Source organism: Oncorhynchus mykiss, chromosome 3 (assembly GCF_013265735.2).
Source record: "Oncorhynchus mykiss isolate Arlee chromosome 3, USDA_OmykA_1.1, whole genome shotgun sequence".
Classification (NCBI taxonomy): Eukaryota; Metazoa; Chordata; class Actinopteri; order Salmoniformes; family Salmonidae; genus Oncorhynchus; species Oncorhynchus mykiss.
This window is the reverse complement of record NC_048567.1, coordinates 12,804,713-12,829,231: the sequence shown is the minus strand read 5'-3', so window position 1 is coordinate 12,829,231 and position 24,519 is coordinate 12,804,713. Positions and strand designations below refer to the sequence as shown.

General features: G+C 42.9%; 1 protein-coding gene across 8 annotated transcripts; it reads right to left on the bottom strand.

Moving 5' to 3' along the window:
* Positions 1-3,745: 3,745 nt before the first annotated feature.
* Positions 3,746-20,304, bottom strand: LOC110509883 (hemicentin-1). 8 transcript variants are annotated; one of them, XM_036969419.1, is made up of 27 exons: positions 20,101-20,304; positions 19,393-19,692; positions 18,366-18,647; positions 17,823-18,098; positions 17,440-17,715; positions 15,346-15,597; positions 14,957-15,232; positions 14,459-14,710; positions 14,019-14,294; positions 13,328-13,579; positions 12,939-13,214; positions 12,441-12,692; positions 12,054-12,329; positions 11,556-11,807; positions 11,116-11,391; positions 10,425-10,676; positions 10,036-10,311; positions 9,538-9,789; positions 9,151-9,426; positions 8,653-8,904; positions 8,216-8,488; positions 7,040-7,291; positions 6,658-6,933; positions 6,156-6,407; positions 5,324-5,602; positions 4,770-5,027; positions 3,746-4,536 (listed from the first exon to the last, which is right to left on the bottom strand). In XM_036969419.1, exons 1-27 carry the CDS (start codon positions 20,153-20,155, stop codon positions 4,457-4,459), a joined length of 6,807 nt encoding a protein of 2,268 aa, XP_036825314.1. In that variant the 5' UTR covers positions 20,156-20,304; the 3' UTR covers positions 3,746-4,456. The 8 variants fall into 8 exon arrangements, with proteins under 8 accessions (XP_036825314.1, XP_036825331.1, XP_036825324.1 ...); XM_036969436.1 differs by lacking the exons at positions 10,036-10,311; positions 10,425-10,676; XM_036969429.1 differs by lacking the exons at positions 12,939-13,214; positions 13,328-13,579.
* Positions 20,305-24,519: the final 4,215 nt, after the last annotated feature.

Below are 24,519 nucleotides of genomic sequence, written 5' to 3'. Positions count from 1 at the left end.
TGGGATCATCTGGTTACCACCAGCGTTTGTAATACATTGAGTTTGTTGACCAGTGGATGCCTTTGCATAAAGGGATGTATTTAGAGCATTCATGTATTTGTTAGTAGCAGCTATATAAGCCAGGGAAACTAATTGTTCTCACTTTGATAGAACATTGAGATTTTTCTGCCTGACTGTGGCGCTCTTTACCACTGGTGGTAACCAGTTGCACGACTGAGTAACAGATGCTATGTTATTCTAGCTGACATACTAATGTTGTGTTGATGTGTCTTTGTCAGATGTTCTTCACACTCAACTTTGGGGTGGTAGGTGACACAACATAGAATGCCTTGTGGAGATTGAGCAATGGAGAGTTGGCCCACATCAGCCCAAAGGTATGTATATACACAGACAACACGTTAGTACATTACATTAGAGTTGATCATACACTCCTCATTGTTCAGATATAAACCCTAATGGCTGCACAGATCCATGGTCTCAAGCCTGTTCCCAGGCCAAAAAGCACTTTCAGTATCAATCATTGAAAATGCTTTTAAATTAAGTGGTATGAATGAAACTGCCCACCAAGTTGATGTTTGTGCCTGTGCCTCCACCAGGTTGTGGTGCTGTGGGTGGGCACCCATAATCACAGTCACACTGCAGAACAGATCTGTGGAGGCATTATGGCCATAGTCCAACTCATCAAGGACAAGCTGCCGAAGGCTTACACTCTCGTACTGGTGGGTTTTTCTTCCTCTTCTACCACATGTGACTTAAACCGTTGTAATGGGAAATGTTTGATTAATAGGAAAAATGTCAAGGGGGATGAATACTTTTGCAATGCACTGTATATTGTTGGCTTGTAAGTAAGCCTTTCACGGTAAGGTTGTTTGTTGTTTTTGGCATGTGACAAATTGCATTTGATTTGTTCCCATTGCTCATCCTTGAGATGTTTCTACAACTTGATTGGAGTTCACCTGTGGTAAATTCAATTGATTGGACATGATTTGGAAAGGCACACATCAGTCTATATAAGGTCCCACAGTTGACAGTGCATATCAGAGCAAAAACCAAACCATGATGTTGAAATAATTGTCCGTAGAGCTCGGAGACAGGATTGTGTCAAAGCACAGATCTGAGGAAGGGTACCAAAAATGTCTGCAGCATTGAAGGTCCCCAAGAACACAGTGGCCTCCATCATTGTTAAATTGAAGAAGTTTGGAACCACCAAGACTCTTCCTAGAGCTGGCTGCCTTGCCAAAGTAAGCAATCAGGGGAAAGGGCCTTGGTCAGGGAGGTGACCAGAACCCGATGGTCTCTGACTGTCAGAGTTGTGTGTGTATAGGTGGCAGGGAAGTCAGGCGCAGGAGAGTCAAACGGAGTGTAAATGGAGTCTTTTAATATAATACATGCTCCAAACACTAAATATGTACATACATAAACGAACATGGGTACGAGGACCCGCCGCGCACCCAGTTGTGACACTGACAGAGCTCCAGAGTTCCTCTGTGGAGATGGGAGAACCTTCCAGAAGGACAACCATCTCTGCAGCACTCCACCAATCAGGCCCATATGGTAGTGGCCAGACGGAAGCCACTCCTCAGTAAAAAGCACATGACAGCCCACTTGGAGTTTGCCAAAAAGCACCTAAAGGACTTTCAGACCATGAGAAACAAGATTATCTGGTCTCATGAATCCAAGATTGCAATCTTTGGGCTGAATGCCTAGCGTCACATGTGGAGGAAACCTGGCACCATCTCTACGGTAAAGCATGGGGGTGGCAGCATCATGCTTTGGGGATGTTTTTCAGCAGCAGGGACTGGGAGACTAGTCAGGATCGAGGGAAAGATGAACGGAGCAAAGTACAGAGAGATCCTTGATGAAAACTTGCCCCAGAGTGCTCAGGACCTTAGACTGGGGCAAAGGTTCACCTTCCAACAGGACAACGACCCTAAGCACACAGCCAAGATAATGTCGAAGTTGCTTTGGGACAAGTCTCTGAATGTCCTTGAGTGGCCCAGCCAGAGCCCGGACTTGAACCTGATCAAACATCTCTGGAGAGACCTGAAAATATCTGTGCAGTGACGCTCCCCATCCAACCTGACAGAGCTTGATGATCTGCTGAAAAGAATGGGAGAAACTCCCCACATACAGCTGTGCCAAGCTTGCAGCGTCATACCCAACCAGATTCAAGGCTGTAATCGCTGCCACAGGTGCTTCAACAAATGACTGAGTAAATAGTTTGAATACTTATGTAAATGTGATATTTAAATTGTTTTTTTTATACATTTGCAAACAAATCTTTAAAAAACAGTTTTGTCATTATGGGGTATTGTGTGCAGATTGATGAGGGCAAAAATTATTTAATCCATTTTAGAATAAGGCTGTAACGTAACAAAATGTAAAAAATGTCAAGGGGTCTGAATATTTTTCAAGTGCACTGTACATATCCATTCTGACCAACCTTTCTCTCTCTCTTATCCTCTTTACCAAGGGGTTCCTGAACTGATGTACAAAGTTCAGATGTCAGTGCCACTACAGTCGAGGACCCAGGGAGAATTGGAGACCAGATCAACCCCCCCACAGACACCATGACAGACTGTGTGACTGTAAGGATGCGTTATTAGGAAGTCATTGCTATTTGTCCAGTAAGTGGATACAATCCTAGCCTGCTTGTCAGTCTGTTTCTGACCGCCCATGATAGTAATATTTTTGGATGTCAGAAACTGAATGGCACTCAGACTAATGCAGCAGTTTACTTTGTGTCACTCAGGGAGGAGGAGAGAGGGTTTGAGTGGAGGCTGCCTCTGCCAGGAGTCTGCCAAATCCTACCGCAAGCCCAGGAAGGCCTGTAAGTAGTCCTGTGTTTATGTAACACTAACAGCAGTACATTGAAGAGTTTCTACAATGCCTGTTACAGTGGAATCTCTCAAAGTCACCAATCTGTGTATCTCTCTCCCATCCCATTCTCTCCGACTTATACACAATCTAGTTGTGGAAATGTGCCTAAGGAAAGGATTCCAGAATCAGTGGAAATGCCAGAAGATCATGGAAAGGGTAGAAAGGTCAAAGGGTGATCAAGGCAAAAAGAGTTGACCTTTAATCTCATGTTGCTTGCTCAAGAACCATGACTCGTTTTTTAATAAAAATGTATTATATAATTATACTCCTTTGTAATACAAATTTTTTATAAACAGTTTCAATATGTGTGTGGAGTGATATCCAATGTATTATTTCAGCGTTTTATCACCCCTCTGCTTCTACTTTACTAGATCCACATATTTTCTTGCATTTTACCCCTTTTTCAATCTTGTCTCATCGCTGCAATTCCCCAAAGGGCTTGGGAGTCAAAGTTCGAATCATGCGTTCCAAAACATGACCTGCTAGATCGCGCTTCTTAACACCCGCCCGCCTAACCCAGAAGCCAGCCACAGCAATATGTCAGAGGTAACACACATTTAACCTGACAACCAAGGTCAGACTACAGGCGCCCGGCCTGCACAAGGAGTCGCTAGAGCACGATGAGCCTCCCCCCTCTGGCCAAACCCTCCCCTAGCCCGGACGACGCTGGGACAATTGTACGCCGCCCTATGGGACTCCTGATCACTTCCGGTTGTGATACAGCCCAGGATCAAACCTGGGTCTGTGGTCATGCCTCTAGTGCCTGCATTGCAGTGCCTTAGACAGCTGCGCCACTTGGGAGGCCCAAGAACCACATTTATTCACAGCGATTCTGACAATAAAGAAATCACCCAAGATTGCACCATTCAGTAATACAGATGTTAAAAGACCACTTTATTTAAGACAATAATTCATGAAGAGGCAATATAAATATAAGACAATAGCACAAGCCTGCATCTCCTCTGAGGATTTACAAGCTTATACATTTAATGTGAATAACAACCCATGTTAAACATAAACACCAGCTAAATGTATTATCGTTTGAAACATTTTAACTTAAAGGTATTTATAAGTTAAATAAACCAGAATTTGTACTTGAACAGAGTTTACATACATCATCAAACACAGAAAGGGCAATAGTCACAGTCATAAGGGCAGTGAATATCTAAGAACATTTCATTAGAAACAGAAATAGGCAGCACAGCTGAGCAGTAGATGTTTGCCCATTCAATGACCGTGTTGAAGACCAGTTTTCAAGATTTTGGTTTTTATTTATAGAGATGATTGAACACACTGTAGAGGTGGGTTCTATTCTAAGGGGATAGACCCCTCCCATCTGACCTCTTGTTGACTCTCTCCTCACAATCTAAAAGCATTGGAAAGGAGCTGAGCATACTAAACCCAGCCCTATGGTGACAAGATGGGGCAATTACAATATCTACAATACCACTTATTCCTATCCGGTCCTTTTTCAGATCAACAATGTGAGTCAGTGAGGGTAGAGGGAAGGGAGTTATTGGCTCCCAACCAACAGAAAGACATGCAGTGTGCTTACTGTGGTGGTCTCAGTGCTTGATCAGAGGCAGAGAGAGAGAGCTAGCAGGGCTGTTAGCATCAGACCAACTCTGGCCTGGAATGGAGGGGCATTCGAGTGGCCTGGGAGAGAAAGGAGAAGTTTAAAAAAAAATTAAATGTTTTTTATTCCTGTCTGTACCCCCCAGTTCACCAGATGTCTTTATTGCATTTCCATGATGCATGAAAATTATCATTGCACAAACAAGTACACAAACTAGAACCAAATTAAATTCAACATAATAAAAACAACTTTGTGACATTTAATTACTCAGTACGTCCCACCTAGGTCTTACTGCAACAGCCCATCCACTTACCAGTAACATCCAGACTAATGGTCTTGGACGTTGAGATGTTGGTCACAGGGTTCTTGGCCACACAAGTGTAGTCCCCTGCATTCTCCAAGGAGGCAATAACAGCGATCATAGGTCCAGTCCCAAACACTGATTGATTGTTGAATTTCCACCCGTACTCGCTGATTGGCCTTGAGTCGGCAGAGCACTTCAGTGTAACTGTGGTTACTGAGCCAATCACCACTGAGACTGGGCCAGAGATATTCACACTCTTAGGGCCATCTACAGAAGAGGTTTAGAAAGGGGGGTCATAATTGGGAAAAGTCTAAATTGGATACTTGGGACATCCAAATTTACGTCACCCATTGAAGTTGAAATGTAAAACAGCTAAGGTAAGGGTTAAGGTTAGGGCTAGGTAAAGGTTAAGGTAGGGATAGGGATTAAGGTTAGGGTTTAAACTAGGGACATCCCAAGTATCCCGGATAGCATTAACCATCATACCAGTGGTGGGTTTCTGACTGTTTCTACATAATATAAAGGTGTATCTTTTAAAATATTACTAAAACGCTAGTACTTACAGTTCACCAGTAGCTGGTATTTAGGGCTGGTGTTTGGACCAAAGAGGTTGGTGGCGACGCACTGATAGTTTCCATCGTTAGACACCTTGACTGGACTGAAGTGCAAAGAGTTGTTAGAGATGGTGATGTCAGAGTTCAAGGTGTTGTTCAGGACCAGAGACAGGTTGTCCTTCATCCAGTAGATGGTGTCATAGTGCCCGGTGACAACACAGGTCAGGGTTAGGTTGTCAGATGCTATTGGTAATTTGTTTCGTTTCACCGTCACCGACGTTATAGCCTCTGTGAGGAGAGAGGATGAGTATTGCTTTATGTACAGTATCAAGATATGTTATTTGATAAAATGGTTAGTTCCAGCGACGCAATAGTTGGATATATAAAACAAATGGTTGTACGATCTGATTGATTGTAAATTACTGTTTTATGTTACTGTTTTAGATATTTCCTGTTTTATATCATTATTTCCTGTTGGTATGAATAGATTGTTTTTACATCTTTAGAGATTGAAAGTAGTGTTAGGTTCAAACTCTGTGTATGAGAAGAGTTGAATTATTTAGTGGACTGCAGTGGACTGTAGGAATGTGTACTCCCAAGCCCTCTCCTGACTGAGGAGCACAGATAAATCCAGGCTGATGGAAGTCCATATTTGTGGAAGGAGGGGGTGAGAGCTCAAGGTTTAAATGGACACTGTATTGCATTGATGTATTTAGCTGTACTCTTCACTGAGTAAAGATTTTAAATGTTTGGGCTCTTTTGTATGATAAGTATGTCTATTGTAATTCTTACTAGATTGTAAATTAACACAACAGAGCAAAGAATCTGAGGTCTGACTTACCAATGATGGTGAGCATCTTGGAGACAGTGCTGTTTCTGACAGTGAGGTTGTTGAAGGCCACACAGGTGTACTCCCCATGACTGGCTAAGGTCAGTGGGTCAGTCTCATACACTGAGCCAGTCTCCACCTGGGAGCCATTGAAGAACCAGCTAAACTGGCTGGGAGGCTGAGAGGAGGCAGAGCAGTTGAAGGTCACGATGTATCCTGTCATCGCTATGTCCGGACTCATGATAACAGGTCTCTCTGGACCATCTGGGAAACACAAGACAATGAAGATATTGAATGACATTAGCTATTGGAACTGCCATTAGTGCATTTACCGTGGTTTGACCCCTGCAATACCCAACCATCCCCTTGGCTTTATTACATTGGTGCCAGAAGCGAGATTTAAACCTACCCGAATTCCATTACTATGAATTCCATCTTGCCCTCATTATAGGTCAAAATTAGAATAAAATTGGCAGATATAAATTTTGGATTTTGTGCCATAATAACCACTCACAGTTGACGATCAGTCTGTAGTCTGTGCTGGTCATGTTGCTGAAGGGGTTGTAGGCAGAACACTGATAGTCTCCTTTGTCAGAATGCTGGACAGAGTTGAAGGTCAGTGTATTATTGTCAATAGAGAAGTCTATTCTGTTGTCAGCATACAGAGGCCAGCCGTTCCTCATCCACTGAATGGAGTAAATGGTTCCAGTGGTCTCACAGGTCAGAGAGAATGTCTGGTTCAGTATTGGCTGGGATCCCATGACTTTCACCATGGTCATGGTGACTGGTTCTGTGAAGAAAACGTCAGAGTATCACAAGAATGTTGACTTCAATCACTGTAAGTTGAATGGCCTATATCTACAAGTTAAACAGTTTAGATGTATCTTACGTCTTACCAACAACAGTGAGAATCTTGGAGACAGTTCTGTTTCTGCCAGTGACGTTGTTGAAGGCCACACAGGTGTACTCCCCATGACTGGCTAAGGTCAGTGGGCCAGTCTCATACACTGAGCCAGTCACCACCTGGGAGCCATTGAAGAACCAGCTGAACTGGCTGGGAGGCTGAGAGGAGGCAGAGCAGTTGAAGGTCAGGTTGTGTCCTGTTTCTCCTAATGCTGGTCCTGTTATAACAGGCGCCTCTGGTCCATCTATAATACAAATGACAATCAGCTAGACCCAACATTCCAACAGCATACCACCCTGCATACCACTGCTGGCTTGCTTCTGACGCTAAGCCGGGTTGGTACTGGTCAGTCCCTGGATGGGAGACCAGATGATGCTGGAAGTGGTGTTGGAGGGCCAGTAGGAGGCATTCTTTCCTCTGGTCTAAAAAAATATATCCTAATGCCCCAGGGCAGTGATTGGGGACACTGGCCTGTGTAGGGTGCCATCTTTCAGATGGTACGTTAAACAGGTGTCCTGACTCTCTGAGGTCATTAAAGATCCCATGGCACTTATCGTAAAAGTAGGGGTGTTAACCCCGGTGTCCTGGCTAAATTCCCAATCTGGCCCTCAAACCATCACGGTCACCTAATAATCCCCAGTTTACAATTGGCTCATTCATCCCCCTCCTCTCCCCTGTAACTATTCCTCAGGTCGTTGCTGTAAATGAGGATGTGTTCTCAGTCAATCTACCTGGTAAAATAACTCAGTAGAGGTTATTGGCAAGAAATTCAAAGATTATCAAAATATGTTAATAGTGTTAGAGGTGGGATTGAAACGTTGACTTTACTACAATATTAATAAGGAAGTTCTCAAAGATTCCACATTAAGCCGTGGGGTTAAAGTTGAACTTTATAGCATTTGTGAACTACACTCTTAGAAATAAAGGTGCTATCTAAAACCATAAAAGGGTTCTTTGGCTGTTCCCATAGAAGAACCATTTGAAGAACCCCTTTTGGTTCGAGATAGAACCGTTTTGGATTCCATGTAGAACCCTTTCCACAGAGGGTTCTACATGGAACCCAAAATAGTTCTACCTGGAACCAAAAAGGGTTCCCGGCTGTCCCCATTATCCTATGGGGACAGCCGCAGAACCCTTTTGGAACCCTTTTTTCTATGAGTGTACTCACAGTTGACAATCAGTCTGTAGTTTGAGCTGGTCATGTTGCTGAGGGGGTTGGAAGCAGAACATTGATAGTCTCCGATGTCAGAATCCTGGACATAGTTGAAGGTCAGTGTATTGTTCATAGAGAAGTCTGTTCTGTTGTCAGCATACAGAGGCCAGCCGTTCCTCATCCACTGAATGGAGTAAACCGTTCCAGCGGTCTCACAGGTCAGAGAGAATCTCTCGTTCAGTATTGGCTGGGCTCCAATGACTTTCACCGTGGTCATGGTCACAGGTGCTGTGGAAAGCAGATCAAATGTTTTTTCAGCACTTTATTTCTCAACTTCCATCTCATTATTCTGTAGGTTCAACAGCACTTGGGATTTGTCTAAAACCAAATGAACACAAACAAAGTAAAGCAAGTTTTAGTCCCTTGATTTTAAGAAGCAGTTACTGACTCACCAATGATGGTGAGCATCTTGGAGGCAGTGCTGTTTCTGTCAGTGATGTTGTTGAAAGCCACACAGGTGTACTCCCCATGACTGGCTAAGGTCAGTGGGTCAGTCTCATACACTGAGCCAGTCTCCACCTGGGAGCCATTGAAGAACCAGCTGAACTGGCTGGGAGGCTGAGAGGAGGCAGAGCAGTTGAAGGTCACGATGTATCCTGTCATCACTATGTCCGGACTCATGATAACAGGTCTCTCTGGACCATCTGGGAAACACAAGACAATGAAGATATTGAATGACATTAGCTATTGGAACTGCCATTAGTGCATTTACCGTGGTTTGACCCCTGCAATACCCAACCATCCCCTTGGCTTTATTACATTGGTGCCAGAAGTGGGATCAAAACCTACCTCTATTCCATTATTATAAATTCCATCCTGCCTTCATTATAGGTCAAATTTAGAATGACATTTGCCGATACGTTTGGTTTTGGGCAATAATAACTACTCACAGTTGACGATCAGTCTGTATTCTGTGCTGGTCATGTTGCTGAGGGGGTTGTAGGCAGAACACTGATAGCCTCCGTTGTCAGAATCCTGGACAGAGTTGAAGGTAAGTGTATTGTTGTTCATAGAGAAGTCTGTTCTGTTATCAGCATACAGAGGCCAGCCGTTCTTCATCCAGTGAATGGAGTAAATGGTTCCAGTGGTCTCACACGTCAGAGTAAACATGTTGTCTGCTATTGGTTGGGCACCCATGACTTTCACCATGGCCATGGAGACTGGTTCTGTGAAGAAAACATCAGTGTCACAATAATATTGACTAAAATCACAATCACTGCATGTTGAATGGCCTAAATACATGTACAAGTTACGTTTGGATGACTCCTCAGTCTTACCAATGACAATGAGCATCTTGGAGACAGTGCTGTTTCTGCCAGTGACGTTGTTGAAGGCCACACAGGTGTACTCCCCATGACTGGCTAAGGTCAGTGGGCCAGTCTCATACACTGAGCCAGTCTCCACCTGGGAGCCATTGAAGAACCAGCTAAACTGGCTCGGAGGCTGAGAGGAGGCAGAGCAGTTGAAGGTCACGATGTATCCTGTCATCACTATGTCCGGACTCATGATAACAGGTCTCTCTGGACCATCTGGGAAACACAAGACAATGAAGATATTGAATGACATTAGCTATTGGAACTGCCATTAGTGCATTTAACGTGCTTTGACCCCTGCAATACCCAACCATCCCCTTGGCTTTATTACATTGGTGCCAGAAGTGGGATCAAAACCTACCCCTATTCCATTATTATAAATTCCATCCTGCCTTCATTATAGGTCAAATTTAGAATGACATTTGCCGATACGTTTGGTTTTGGGCAATAATAACTACTCACAGTTGACGATCAGTCTGTATTCTGTGCTGGTCATGTTGCTGAGGGGGTTGTAGGCAGAACACTGATAGCCTCCGTTGTCAGAATCCTGGACAGAGTTGAAGGTAAGTGTATTGTTGTTCATAGAGAAGTCTGTTCTGTTATCAGCATACAGAGGCCAGCCGTTCTTCATCCAGTGAATGGAGTAAATGGTTCCAGTGGTCTCACACGTCAGAGTAAACATGTTGTCTGCTATTGGTTGGGCACCCATGACTTTCACCATGGCCATGGAGACTGGTTCTGTGAAGAAAACATCAGTGTCACAATAATATTGACTAAAATCACAATCACTGTATGTTGAATGGCCTAAATCTACATGTACAAGTTACGTTTGGATGACTCCTCAGTCTTACCAATGACAATGAGCATCTTGGAGACAGTGCTGTTTCTGCCAGTGACGTTGTTGAAGGCCACACAGGTGTACTCCCCATGACTGGCTAAGGTCAGTGGGTCAGTCTCATACACTGAGCCAGTCACCACCTGGGAGCCATTGAAGAACCAGCTGAACTGGCTGGGAGGCTGAGAGGAGGCAGAGCAGTTGAAGGTCACGTTGTGTCCTGTTTCTCCTAATGCTGGTCCTGTTATAACAGGCATCTCTGGTCCATCTATAATACAAAAGACAAGCAGCTAGTCCCAACATCTGACTGTCACTCAATAGAGGTTATTGGCAAGACGTTCAAAAGTCATCAAAATATGTTAATAGTGTTAGAGGTGGGATTGAAACATTTACATTGACTTTACTACAATATTTAAAAAGGAAGTTCTCAAAGATTCCACATTAAGCCTTGGGGTTAAAGTTGAACTTTATAGCGTTTGTGAACTACACTCTTAGACAAAAATGTGCTATCTAAAATCATAAATGGGTTCTTTGGCTGTTCCCATAGAAGAACCCTTTGAAGAACCCCTTTTGGTTCTAGGTAGAACCGTTTCGGGTTCCATGTAGAACCCTTTCCACAGAGGGTTCTACATGGAACCAAAAAGGGTTATTGTATGAGGACAGCCGCAGAACCCTTTTGGAACCCTTTTTTCTATGAGTGTACTCACAGTTGACGATCAGTCTGTAGTTTGAGCTGGTCATGTTGCTGAGGGGGTTGGAAGCAGAACATTGATAGTCTCCGATGTCAGAATCCTGGACATAGTTGAAGGTCAGTGTATTGTTGTTCATAGAGAAGTCTGTTCTGTTGTCAGCATACAGAGGCCAGCCGTTCCTCATCCACTGAATGGAGTAAACCGTTCCAGCGGTCTCACAGGTCAGAGAGAATCTCTCGTTCAGTATTGGCTGGGCTCCAATGACTTTCACCGTGGTCATGGTCACAGGTGCTGTGGAAAGCAGATCAAATGTTTTTTCAGCACTTTATTTCTCAACTTCCATCTCATTATTCTGTAGGTTCAACAGCACTTGGGCTGTGTCTAAAACCAAATGAACACAAACAAAGTAAAGCAAGTTTTAGTCCCTTGATTTTAAGAAGCAGTTACTGACTCACCAATGATGGTGAGCATCTTGGAGGCAGTGCTGTTTCTGTCAGTGATGTTGTTGAAAGCCACACAGGTGTACTCCCCATGACTGGCTAAGGTCAGTGGGTCAGTCTCATACACTGAGCCAGTCTCCACCTGGGAGCCATTGAAGAACCAGCTAAACTGGCTGGGAGGCTGAGAGGAGGCAGAGCAGTTGAAGGTCACGATGTATCCTGTCATCGCTATGTCCGGACTCATGATAACAGGTCTCTCTGGACCATCTGGGAAACACAAGACAATGAAGATATTGAATGACATTAGCTATTGGAACTGCCATTAGTGCATTTACCGTGGTTTGACCCCTGCAATACCCAACCATCCCCTTGGCTTTATTACATTGGTGCCAGAAGTGGGATCAAAACCTACCCCTATTCCATTATTATAAATTCCATCCTGCCTTCATTATAGGTCAAATTTAGAATGACATTTGCCGATACGTTTGGTTTTGGGCAATAATAACTACTCACAGTTGACGATCAGTCTGTATTCTGTGCTGGTCATGTTGCTGAGGGGGTTGTAGGCAGAACACTGATAGCCTCCGTTGTCAGAATCCTGGACAGAGTTGAAGGTAAGTGTATTGTTGTTCATAGAGAAGTCTGTTCTGTTATCAGCATACAGAGGCCAGCCGTTCTTCATCCAGTGAATGGAGTAAATGGTTCCAGTGGTCTCACACGTCAGAGAAAACATGTTGTCTGCTATTGGTTGGGCACCCATGACTTTCACCATGGCCATGGAGACTGGTTCTGTGAAGAAAACATCAGTGTCACAATAATATTGACTAAAATCACAATCACTGTATGTTGAATGGCCTAAATACATGTACAAGTTACGTTTGGATGACTCCTCAGTCTTACCAATGACAATGAGCATCTTGGAGACAGTGCTGTTTCTGCCAGTGACGTTGTTGAAGGCCACACAGGTGTACTCCCCATGACTGGCTAAGGTCAGTGGGCCAGTCTCATACACTGAGCCAGTCTCCACCTGGGAGCCATTGAAGAACCAGCTAAACTGGCTCGGAGGCTGAGAGGAGGCAGAGCAGTTGAAGGTCACGATGTATCCTGTCATCACTATGTCCGGACTCATGATAACAGGTCTCTCTGGACCATCTGGGAAACACAAGACAATGAAGATATTGAATGACATTAGCTATTGGAACTGCCATTAGTGCATTTAACGTGCTTTGACCCCTGCAATACCCAACCATCCCCTTGGCTTTATTACATTGGTGCCAGAAGTGGGATCAAAACCTACCCCTATTCCATTATTATAAATTCCATCCTGCCTTCATTATAGGTCAAATTTAGAATGACATTTGCCGATACGTTTGGTTTTGGGCAATAATAACTACTCACAGTTGACGATCAGTCTGTATTCTGTGCTGGTCATGTTGCTGAGGGGGTTGTAGGCAGAACACTGATAGCCTCCGTTGTCAGAATCCTGGACAGAGTTGAAGGTAAGTGTATTGTTGTTCATAGAGAAGTCTGTTCTGTTATCAGCATACAGAGGCCAGCCGTTCTTCATCCAGTGAATGGAGTAAATGGTTCCAGTGGTCTCACACGTCAGAGTAAACATGTTGTCTGCTATTGGTTGGGCACCCATGACTTTCACCATGGCCATGGAGACTGGTTCTGTGAAGAAAACATCAGTGTCACAATAATATTGACTAAAATCACAATCACTGTATGTTGAATGGCCTAAATCTACATGTACAAGTTACGTTTGGATGACTCCTCAGTCTTACCAATGACAATGAGCATCTTGGAGACAGTGCTGTTTCTGCCAGTGACGTTGTTGAAGGCCACACAGGTGTACTCCCCATGACTGGCTAAGGTCAGTGGGTCAGTCTCATACACTGAGCCAGTCACCACCTGGGAGCCATTGAAGAACCAGCTGAACTGGCTGGGAGGCTGAGAGGAGGCAGAGCAGTTGAAGGTCACGTTGTGTCCTGTTTCTCCTAATGCTGGTCCTGTTATAACAGGCATCTCTGGTCCATCTATAATACAAAAGACAAGCAGCTAGTCCCAACATCTGACTGTCACTCAATAGAGGTTATTGGCAAGACGTTCAAAAGTCATCAAAATATGTTAATAGTGTTAGAGGTGGGATTGAAACATTTACATTGACTTTACTACAATATTTAAAAAGGAAGTTCTCAAAGATTCCACATTAAGCCTTGGGGTTAAAGTTGAACTTTATAGCGTTTGTGAACTACACTCTTAGACAAAAATGTGCTATCTAAAATCATAAATGGGTTCTTTGGCTGTTCCCATAGAAGAACCCTTTGAAGAACCCCTTTTGGTTCTAGGTAGAACCGTTTCGGGTTCCATGTAGAACCCTTTCCACAGAGGGTTCTACATGGAACCAAAAAGGGTTATTGTATGAGGACAGCCGCAGAACCCTTTTGGAACCCTTTTTTCTATGAGTGTACTCACAGTTGACGATCAGTCTGTAGTTTGAGCTGGTCATGTTGCTGAGGGGGTTGGAAGCAGAACATTGATAGTCTCCGATGTCAGAATCCTGGACATAGTTGAAGGTCAGTGTATTGTTGTTCATAGAGAAGTCTGTTCTGTTGTCAGCATACAGAGGCCAGCCGTTCCTCATCCACTGAATGGAGTAAACCGTTCCAGCGGTCTCACAGGTCAGAGAGAATCTCTCGTTCAGTATTGGCTGGGCTCCAATGACTTTCACCGTGGTCATGGTCACAGGTGCTGTGGAAAGCAGATCAAATGTTTTTTCAGCACTTTATTTCTCAACTTCCATCTCATTATTCTGTAGGTTCAACAGCACTTGGGCTGTGTCTAAAACCAAATGAACACAAACAAAGTAAAGCAAGTTTTAGTCCCTTGATTTTAAGAAGCAGTTACTGACTCACCAATGATGGTGAGCATCTTGGAGGCAGTGCTGTTTCTGTCAGTGATGTTGTTGAAAGCCACACAGGTGTACTCCCCATGACTGGCTAAGGTCAGTGGGTCAGTCTCATACACTGAGCCAGTCTCCACCTGGGAGCCATTGAAGAACCAGCTAAACTGGCTGGGAGGCTGAGAGGAGGCAGAGCAGTTGAAGGTCACGATGTATCCTGTCATCGCTATGTCCGGACTCATGATAACAGGTCTCTCTGGACCATCTGGGAAACACAAGACAATGAAGATATTGAATGACATTAGCTATTGGAACTGCCATTAGTGCATTTACCGTGGTTTGACCCCTGCAATACCCAACCATCCCCTTGGCTTTATTACATTGGTGCCAGAAGTGGGATCAAAACCTACCCCTATTCCATTATTATAAATTCCATTCTGCCTTCATTATAGGTCAAATTTAGAATGACATTTGCCGATACGTTTGGTTTTGGGCAATAATAACTACTCACAGTTGACGATCAGTCTGTATTCTGTGCTGGTCATGTTGCTGAGGGGGTTGTAGGCAGAACACTGATAGCCTCCGTTGTCAGAATCCTGGACAGAGTTGAAGGTAAGTGTATTGTTGTTCATAGAGAAGTCTGTTCTGTTATCAGCATACAGAGGCCAGCCGTTCTTCATCCAGTGAATGGAGTAAATGGTTCCAGTGGTCTCACACGTCAGAGAAAACATGTTGTCTGCTATTGGTTGGGCACCCATGACTTTCACCATGGCCATGGAGACTGGTTCTGTGAAGAAAACATCAGTGTCACAATAATATTGACTAAAATCACAATCACTGTATGTTGAATGGCCTAAATCTACATGTACAAGTTACGTTTGGATGACTCCTCAGTCTTACCAATGACAATGAGCATCTTGGAGACAGTGCTGTTTCTGCCAGTGACGTTGTTGAAGGACACACAGGTGTACTCCCCATGACTGGCTAAGGTCAGTGGGTCAGTCTCATACACTGAGCCAGTCTCCACCTGGGAGCCATTGAAGAACCAGCTGAACTGGCTGGGAGGCTGAGAGGAGGCAGAGCAGTTGAAGGTCACGATGTGTCCTGTCATTGCTATATCTGGACTAGTTACATCAGGTTTCTCTGGTCCATCTGTTAAAAACAAGACAGTATGGTTAGCCTTATGGTCTTACTATTTTGTCAAAGAATAGTAAGTATGTAGCCTTAGAACAGCTCATAGGTGCAGGAGCCTATATCTTGTTAATGTTGCATGTTGCAGTTTGATGTATAAGTACATCCCCTGGACAGGACACTATTTTTTTACGGGCCCTTACCCCCAATATATCTCCTCAGTGCTGAGTGCCAAGTAAAGACACATTGGGTCCCATTCTTACAGTCGTTGGTATGACTCATCCAGGGATCAAGCTCCCAGTGGTGGAAAAATAACCCAATTGTCATACTCAAGTAAAAAATTTAAAAAAAAGTCATCCAGTAAAAAAACTACTTGAGTAAAAGTCTAAAAGTATTTGGTTTTAAATCTACTTAAGTATCAATTGTAAATGTGATTGCTAAAATATGCTTCAACTTCATAGGGCTAGGCCCCTTTTTTGTCAATTTCCACCTGAATGACCTGCCCAGAGTAAACTGCCTGTTGCTCAGGCCCTGAAGCCAGGATACGCATATAATAGGTACCATTGGAAAGAAAACACTTTGAAGTGTTTAGAAATGTGAAACTAATGTAGGAAAATATAACACAATAGACATGGTAGGAGAAAAGACAAAGACAAACCAACCGGAATTTCTTTACTTTTTAGAGACTCATAAAGGTCATATTGACAATTAGCTCCCTGGATGCAATTCCTATGGCTTCCACAGGGTGTCAGCAGTGTATGTTCAAGGTTTCAGACTTGTAATTTCAAAAACGAATAAGAAATATCAGTTTTAGTACAGGGACACAGTCTTGGAAATTCGTGTTTGCGCGTGCCATGAAGACAGGATGCACCTGCTAAAATCGATTTCCTATTGAACATTCTTCTTTCCGTAAGAAATATTATAGTTTGATTACTTTTTAGGGTATCTGAGGAGTGAATATACATTTATTTTGACTTGTTGAAACAAAGTTTAGAGGTAGATTTTTGGATTCTTTTCTCTGCATGTGGAACGAGTGGATTACTCAAATCGATGACGCCAACTAAACTGACTTTTTGGGATATAAAGAAGGATTTTATCTAACAAAACAACTCTACATGTTATAGCTGGGACCCTTTGGATGACAAATCAGAGGAAGATTTTCAAAAAGTAAGTAAATATTGAATCGCTATTTGTGAATTTCTCAAACCTGTGCTGTGGAAAATATTTTTTTTGTGGGGCGCCATCCTCAAACAATTGCATTTCATGTTTTTGCTGTAATAGCTACTGTAAATCGAACAGTGCAGTTAGATTAACAAGAATTAAAGCTTTCAACCGATGGAAGAGACGTATATGTTAACAAACCAGACGGGACGATTTTCTTGTTTAAAAATATTGCAGATAGCCAGGGGCAAACTCAAACATCATGTACAAACCAGGCATTTGTGTTTAGTGAGTCCACCAGATCAGTGGCAGTAGGGATGACCAGGCATGTTCTGTTGATAAGTGCATGAATTGTACCATTTCTCTGTCCTGCTTAGCATTCAAAATGTAACAAGTACTTTCGGGTGTCAGGGAAAATGTAAGGAGTAAAAAGTACATCATTTTATTTAGGATTGTAAGGAGTAAAAAGTACATCATTTTATTTAGGATTGTAGTGGAGTAAAAGTTGTCCAAAATATAAATAGTAAAGTAAAGTACAGATACCCCAAAAAATGACATAAGTACTACTTTAAAGTATTTTTTACTTAAGTACTTTACACCTCTGCAAGCTCCCAACCTTCTAATCTCAGGGCGGATACTCTAACTACAAGGCCACTGAATTGGTTTTATCAGACAAAGATGACCAGCTCTTGTAATACTCACAGTTCACCACAAGCGTGTATGTCATGCTGGTCTTGTTACTGACAGCATTAAAGGCCTCACAGAGATATTCTCCACTGTCAGAAAACTGGATTGGGTTGATAACCATTGTCTTGTTGTCCGTAGAGAAGAATGTTCTGTTGTTTAGGGAGATGACCTGGCCGTTAATCAACCAGTGAATGTAGTCTACAGGTCCAGTCACCTCACACCGCAGAGTGAACGACTGATCCAGTATCGGTGGCTTCCCATCACGGTTCAACGACACCGCTGAAATCGGCTCTATGGGTGGAAAAAATACCATTATATAACTTTGTATTCATAACCATCAATAATCTAATATTCACTACCAACTATACGACATTTCGGAACGATGAATGTTGCCTCACCCACAATCTTTATCATTGTGGTCATGGTGGCGTATCGGAGTGTGACATTGTTGTGGGCTAAGCAGGCGTAACTTCCTGTCTGGTTCTCCCTGGTGTTCTGCAGGCTCAGCTGTGGACTTTGCTCGTTGAGGAACACCCCATTAAACCTCCACTTGTAGGACACAGCGGGTTTGGACTGAGCGGAGCAGGACAGAGTGATGACAGAGCCCATCATGTAGGCTGTATGTCCTATGATCATCTCAGGAACTACCATCATGGTGAGTTTACTTGGGCCATCTATGGGAGGAACGAATAACAATGAAGTGTTGGGTAAACATTACCTAGAATATGTTTCCGTCCTGCTCTATTGTGCAAGCTGAGGAACTAAACACAGTGTACTCATGATCCATGCAAATAATGACCTGGATCATGTGGACACGGAGGAATGATTTGGGATGAAAATAGGCATATTACATCATTGCATAGAATGCTGGCTCTCAATGACAAGGTACAATCCATGTCTGTTGTGTATGACTCATGTGTACTGCATACTCTGACACTCACATCTAACATTGAGGCCAATGGGCTGGCTGGTGCCATTGCTGATTCCATTGATGACCTCACATCTGAACGGCCCTTCATCGTATCGTGTCACACTGACTATGGAGAGAGTGCTGTTCCCAACACCAAGCTGAACTCGGTCACTGGCTGCAACCTCTGAGCTGCCATTCATCCAGCGGTAGGAGAGGGAGGTACCAGAGGAGACGGAGCAGGTGAAAATAGCAGTGTCGTTTAATTCCACTAGATCAGTGGCGTTGGCTCTTAGAGTCACGTTTGAAATGGGCTCTGTGGGTGAGAGAGTAGATGGCAGTCAAGATAAGATGGATGTGTCTCAAGAAAGGGTTTTGTGTGTGTTACTGAATTACAACTATGTAGTTGCTATTTCTTTCACACTGTAACACTTGTTTTGGAAATCAATCTAAATATGCTATTTTGTTTACTTATCATAAAGACCAGGTTTCGTGATTGAGCCCTGTTAAGCCCTTAGTGTCTTTGAAAACGTAAAACGTAAAATGTATTGTGTACGTCTTATCTGAAATTGAAAAGAACAGTTTGCTCATACTCTGTGATCTGTATAAGGTATTATGAAGGTCAACTTCACTATAGGTTCAGAAAACATAGACATTTTTAAGAGTTAGCTTTCCATGTCAGGAAAATTACTTTTATTATTATGACAGAGATTAATCATTGATAGATAATGTATTTGCATCAGTGGAGGCTGCTGAGGGGAGAACGGCTCATAATAATGGCTGGAATGGAATGGTATCAAAAACATGGTTTTCATATGTTTGATACCATTCCATTCACTTCATTACACTCAATTCCAGCCATTATTATTAGCTATCCTTCCCTTGTCAGCCTCCTCTGATGTGCAAGCATGTTTGCATGTGAACCTGCGTGCAAGTAAGTATGTGAATGGGCAAGTAAGTGTGCAGGTGAGCATGTGTGCGAGGAAGTGACCGTGTGTGCCATTGAGAGGGAGTCTACCATCATAGAAAGCTAAACAGACAGGCAGAGGTCAGTTCCTTACCCTGGACAGACAAGGTCACCACAGCGGTCAGGACTGGCTCCATTCCCTGCACGGTATACAGACCTGAGTCGTTGAGTTGGAGAGAGCTTATGGACAGCTCTGCGGAGGAGCGGTTGAATGAGACTCTGCCTTGATAACTTGTACTCACACTACTGCCACCAGGATAGAAAAGTACAATGGTTGTAGTTTCATATGACCAGGTCCCTATGTTGATGGAGCTTTGAGGAACTAGGTTCAGGGTGACATTACTGCCCACAGCTAAGGGGTTCATCGAGGGAACCACCACCTGGCCAGAGACATCTAGAAGAGGATGGATTGATGAGTTTAGTTCATATTTTGAGATATTATTAATCAGTACAAAATTCTTTAAAGTCCTTTAAATATTTTAATTGAAATTAATCAAATCTTCAGACTATGTCACTTTAACAGAAATATAAGCTTTTGTTTTCAAATTAGCGTCTTCAAGTTGAACGCACAATTTACAACATGACCTAGTATCTATGTCTAATGTCTACTCTAGACATTGGTTGGTTTTCAATGTCAAATAAATAGAAACCTTCATCTTTCTGACTTGATACTGTTTGACTGAAGTGCATCAACCAAACAGAGACATTTGAACAACCTGTTACTTATCTAACAAAGCGTGTGTGACTTATTGCACAAATAAGCATCAATATATTTCCAGAACGAGCTTATCATCCAACGTACCTGTATTGAAGTTGAGCAGCACCAGGATGAGAACCCACACCAGAGGATGGTCCATAGTTCTGCCACTTATCAAACACCACGGATCAGAAGTGAACGGGACACTTTCCTATGAACCAAATGACTGTCCAGACTTCTTGATAAATCCAAACATGTCGATACTGCACAGTCACAGTCTCCTCTCAATCAGCAAATATTTATTCAGGGTAATGTAATGGTGCTGGAGTCAGGTGGTGCAAACGTACCTACCCACCCTACCTGTCGCCAGAACACACACACACACACACACCTACCCAACTACCCACGCCCTGGTATGCCCACATACATTTTTCCCACTGTGTTTTTTGTTGACACACAGGCTTGTTTTCATGGTTTACTGTAAATCTGATCAACTCTGTCTTTCCTATACAGGTCCTGGGAGAAGGCTGGATGGTACATGGCCAATGAGGCCGGGGATAGGTCCTCTGATGCTGTCGAAACTCATGATCCATCCACAGCGGCTAAGGCAATGTGCGCTCATAAGACACTGTTCCCATTGAACCTGTCAAGAAAACACTTTCAGTGCCGTGAAAAGTATTTGCCCCCTTTCTGATTTTCTATATTTTTGCATAGTTTTGATATTGAATGTTATCAGATCTTCAATCGAAACCCAATTCTAAAAAAGGGAACCTGAGTTTACAAATAACAAAATAAATTGATACTTATTTTATTTATTTAATTTAAAAAGATATGCAGCACCCAATTCCCCTGTGTGAAAAAGTAATTGCTCCTTTACACTCAATAACTGGTTGTGCCACCTTTATTTTACCAGGCAAGTCAGTTAAGAACAAATTCTTATTTTCAATGACGGCCTGGGTTAACTGCCTGTTCAGGGGCAGAACGACAGATTTGTACCTTGTCAGCTCGGGGGTTTGAACTCGCAACCTTCTGGTTACTAGTCCAACGCTCTAACCACTAGGCTACCCTGCCCTAGCTGCAATGACTACAACCAAACGCTTCCTGTAGTTGATCAGTCTCTCACCTCGTTTTGGAGGAATTTTGGCCCACTCTTCCATCCAGAACTGCTTTAACTCAGAGACCTTTTGGAGTTTTCAAGCATGAACTGCTCGTTTCAAGTCCTGCCACAGCATCTCAATTGGGATTAGGTCTGGACTTTGACTAGGCCATTCCAAAACATCAAATTGTGTTCTGCAACATTGTCTTACAGCCAGATGGCCTGACATTCTCCTGTAGAATTCTCTGATAGAGAGCAGAATTCATGGTTCCCTCTGTTAAGGCAAGTCGTCCAGATCCTGAGGCACCAAAGCATCTCCAAACCATCACACTACCGCTATCATGCTTGACCATTGGTATGAGGATCTTACTGTGGAATGCAGTGTTTGGTTTTCGCCAGGCATAATGGGACCCATCTCGTCCAAAAAGGTATACATAGAACATTCTTCCAAAATCTTGATGATCATTCAGATGTATCCAAATGATTGTTGGCAAACTTGAATCAACGTTTTGGATGACATGGGTCCCATCAAGACTCTTCCTGGGCAATCGGGGAAGAAGGGCCTTGGTCAGTGAGGTGACCAAGAACCCGATGGTCACTCTGTCAGAGCTCCAGAGTTCCTCTGTGTAGATTGGTATAACCTTTGCAAAAGGCACCTAAAATTTCTCAGACCATAAAGATACAAGATTCTCTGGTCTGATGAAACCAAGACTGAACTCTTTGGCCTGAATGCCAAGCGTCGCGTCTGGAGGAAACCTGGCACTATCCTTTCTGTGAAGCATGGTGGAGGTAACATCATGCTGTGGGGATGTTTTTCAGCGGCAAGGACTGGGAGACTAGTCAGGAAAGGGAAAGGGAAAGATGAACGGCGCAAAGTACAGAGAGATCCTTGATGAAAATCTGCTCCAGAGTGCTCAGGGCCTCCGACTGGGGCAACAGTTTAACTTCCAACAAGACAATTTGTCATGTCCTGACCTTAGTTCCTTTTTTTATGTCTCTATTTTAGGTTGGTCGGGGCGTGAGTTGGGGTGGGCATTCTATGTTTTGTTCTATGTTTGTATTTCTATGTGTTTGGCCTGGTATGGTTCCCAATCAGAGGCAGCTGTCAATTGTTGTCTCTGATTGAGAATCGTACTTAGGCAGCCTGGTTTCGCCCTTGAGTTGGGGGTAGTTGTTTTCTGTCTCTGTATCTGTACCAGACAGGACTGTTTTGTTTGTTCTGTTTTGTTCTTTTTGTTCTAGTGTTCAGTGTAAATAAAAGATCATGAACACGTACCACTCTGTACCTTGATCCTCTCCTTCTTCCACCAACGACAACCGTTACACAATGACCCTAAGTACACAGTGAAGACAACACAGGAGTGGCTTCGGGACAAGTCTCTGAATGTTCTTGAGTGGCTCAGCCAGAGCCCAGACTTGAACCCTATCGAACATCTCTGGAGAGACCTGAAAATAGCTGTGCAGCGACGCTCCCTATCCAACTTGACAGAACTTCATAGGATCTGCAGAGAAGAGCGGGAGAAACTCCCCAAGTACAGGTTTGTGAAGCTTGTAGCGTCATACCCAAGAAGAATCGAGGCTGAAATCACTGCAAACAGTGCTTCAACAAAGTATTGAGTAAAGGGTCTGAATACTTACTGTATGTAAATGTCTTTGTCATTAGGGGTATTGTGTGTAGATTGAGGGGATTTTTTTTTTTTAAATACATTTTTGAATAGGGCTGTAACGTAACAAAATGTGTAAAAGGTCAAGGGGTCTGAATACTTTCTCAATGCACTGTACATGTACAAATAAATACTGTACATGTACAAATATTCCCATATAGGTACAATTTCCATATACATATTAATATATAGTTAAGCAGTAATGCTCAGGCACTATTCAATTCAATTCAAATGGGCTTTATTGGCATGGGAAACATGTTTACATAGGCAAATCAAGTTAAATAAACAATAAACAAAAGTGAGAAGACACAAAACATAAAAAACGATTTGAAATTAACTTTAAATATTGCACTCACAAAAGTTCAAATATAGACATTTCAAGTCCTATTTCACCATTTAATAGAAAGAAAAAAATATTATAAAAAAGCTTTTTCTTCTGGAACCCTTCTTGAATTCCAAAGAATCATCAAAGAACCCTTTGAAGGATGGTGAAACGTTTTTCGGTAGAACCCTTTGAAGGATGGTGAAACGTTTTTCGGTAGAACCCTTTGAAGGATGGTGAAACGTTTTTCGGTAGAACCCTTTGAAGGATGGTGAAACGTTTTTCGGTAGAACCCTTTGAAGGATGGTGAAACGTTTTTCGGTAGAACCCTTTGAAAGATGGTGAAACGTTTTTCGGTAGAACCCTTTGAAGGATGGTAAAACGTTTTTCGGTAGAACCCTTTGAAGGATGGTGAAACGTTTTTCGGTAGAACCCTTTGAAGGATGGTGAAACGTTTTTCGGTAGAACCCTTTGAAGAATGGTGAAACGTTTTTCGGTAGAACCCTTTGAAGGATGGTGAAACGTTTTTCGGTAGAACCCTTTGCCTTACAAAGAACCCTCGTCTTCCAAAGATGGTTCTTCAGATGAAAATGGTTATTGGCAGAACCATATCCCTTAGTAAAGAACCCTTTTGGAACTCTTTTGTCTAAGAGTGTATACTGTATGCCATCTACATCAAAGCTTGTTGCAGTCTTTTTATTACTGCATGTTTGGTCATGGACTGCTTCACACTCAGTAATATTGACTGGGATTTAATAGAGACATGAATCCATCTGTCACTCTGTTTACAGTTTATTATACAAACCCACTAACCACAGGATCTGCCTCCACACTCATCACACTAGTCACTGTTTACTGTATCTACACGGTCCAGCAGTAAATAACTTTTCTAAGGTCAGACATACATACCGTAACCATCCAGGTCTGGAGAGATGAAGAGGGTAGCGATACAAGGAAGTTGGAAATTTGCCAATTTCAATACTAATCTCTATACTTCCATAGTGGCTTGGGGTTTTGATGTAAATGTACATTACAGTGCCTTGCAAAATTATTAATCCTTTTTGGCGTTTTTCCTATTATGTTGCATTTCAACCTGTAATTTATGTCACGACAGATTTCCTCTTCGTCTGAAGAGGAGTAACAGGGATCGGACCAAAACGCAGCGTGGTATATGTTTTCAATGGTGATTTTAATAAACAGAGAACACTTGAACTATACAAAACAATAAACGAACAACGACCGTGAAGCTATATACGAAATGTGCTGACACAAGCAGCTAACATAGACAATCACCCACAACCTACAATGACAAAACAGGCTACCTAAATATGGTTTCCAATCAGAGACAATGACTAACACCTGCCTCTGATTGAGAACCATATCAGGCCAAACACAGAAACAGACAAACTAGACATACAACATAGAATGCCCATTCAGATCAC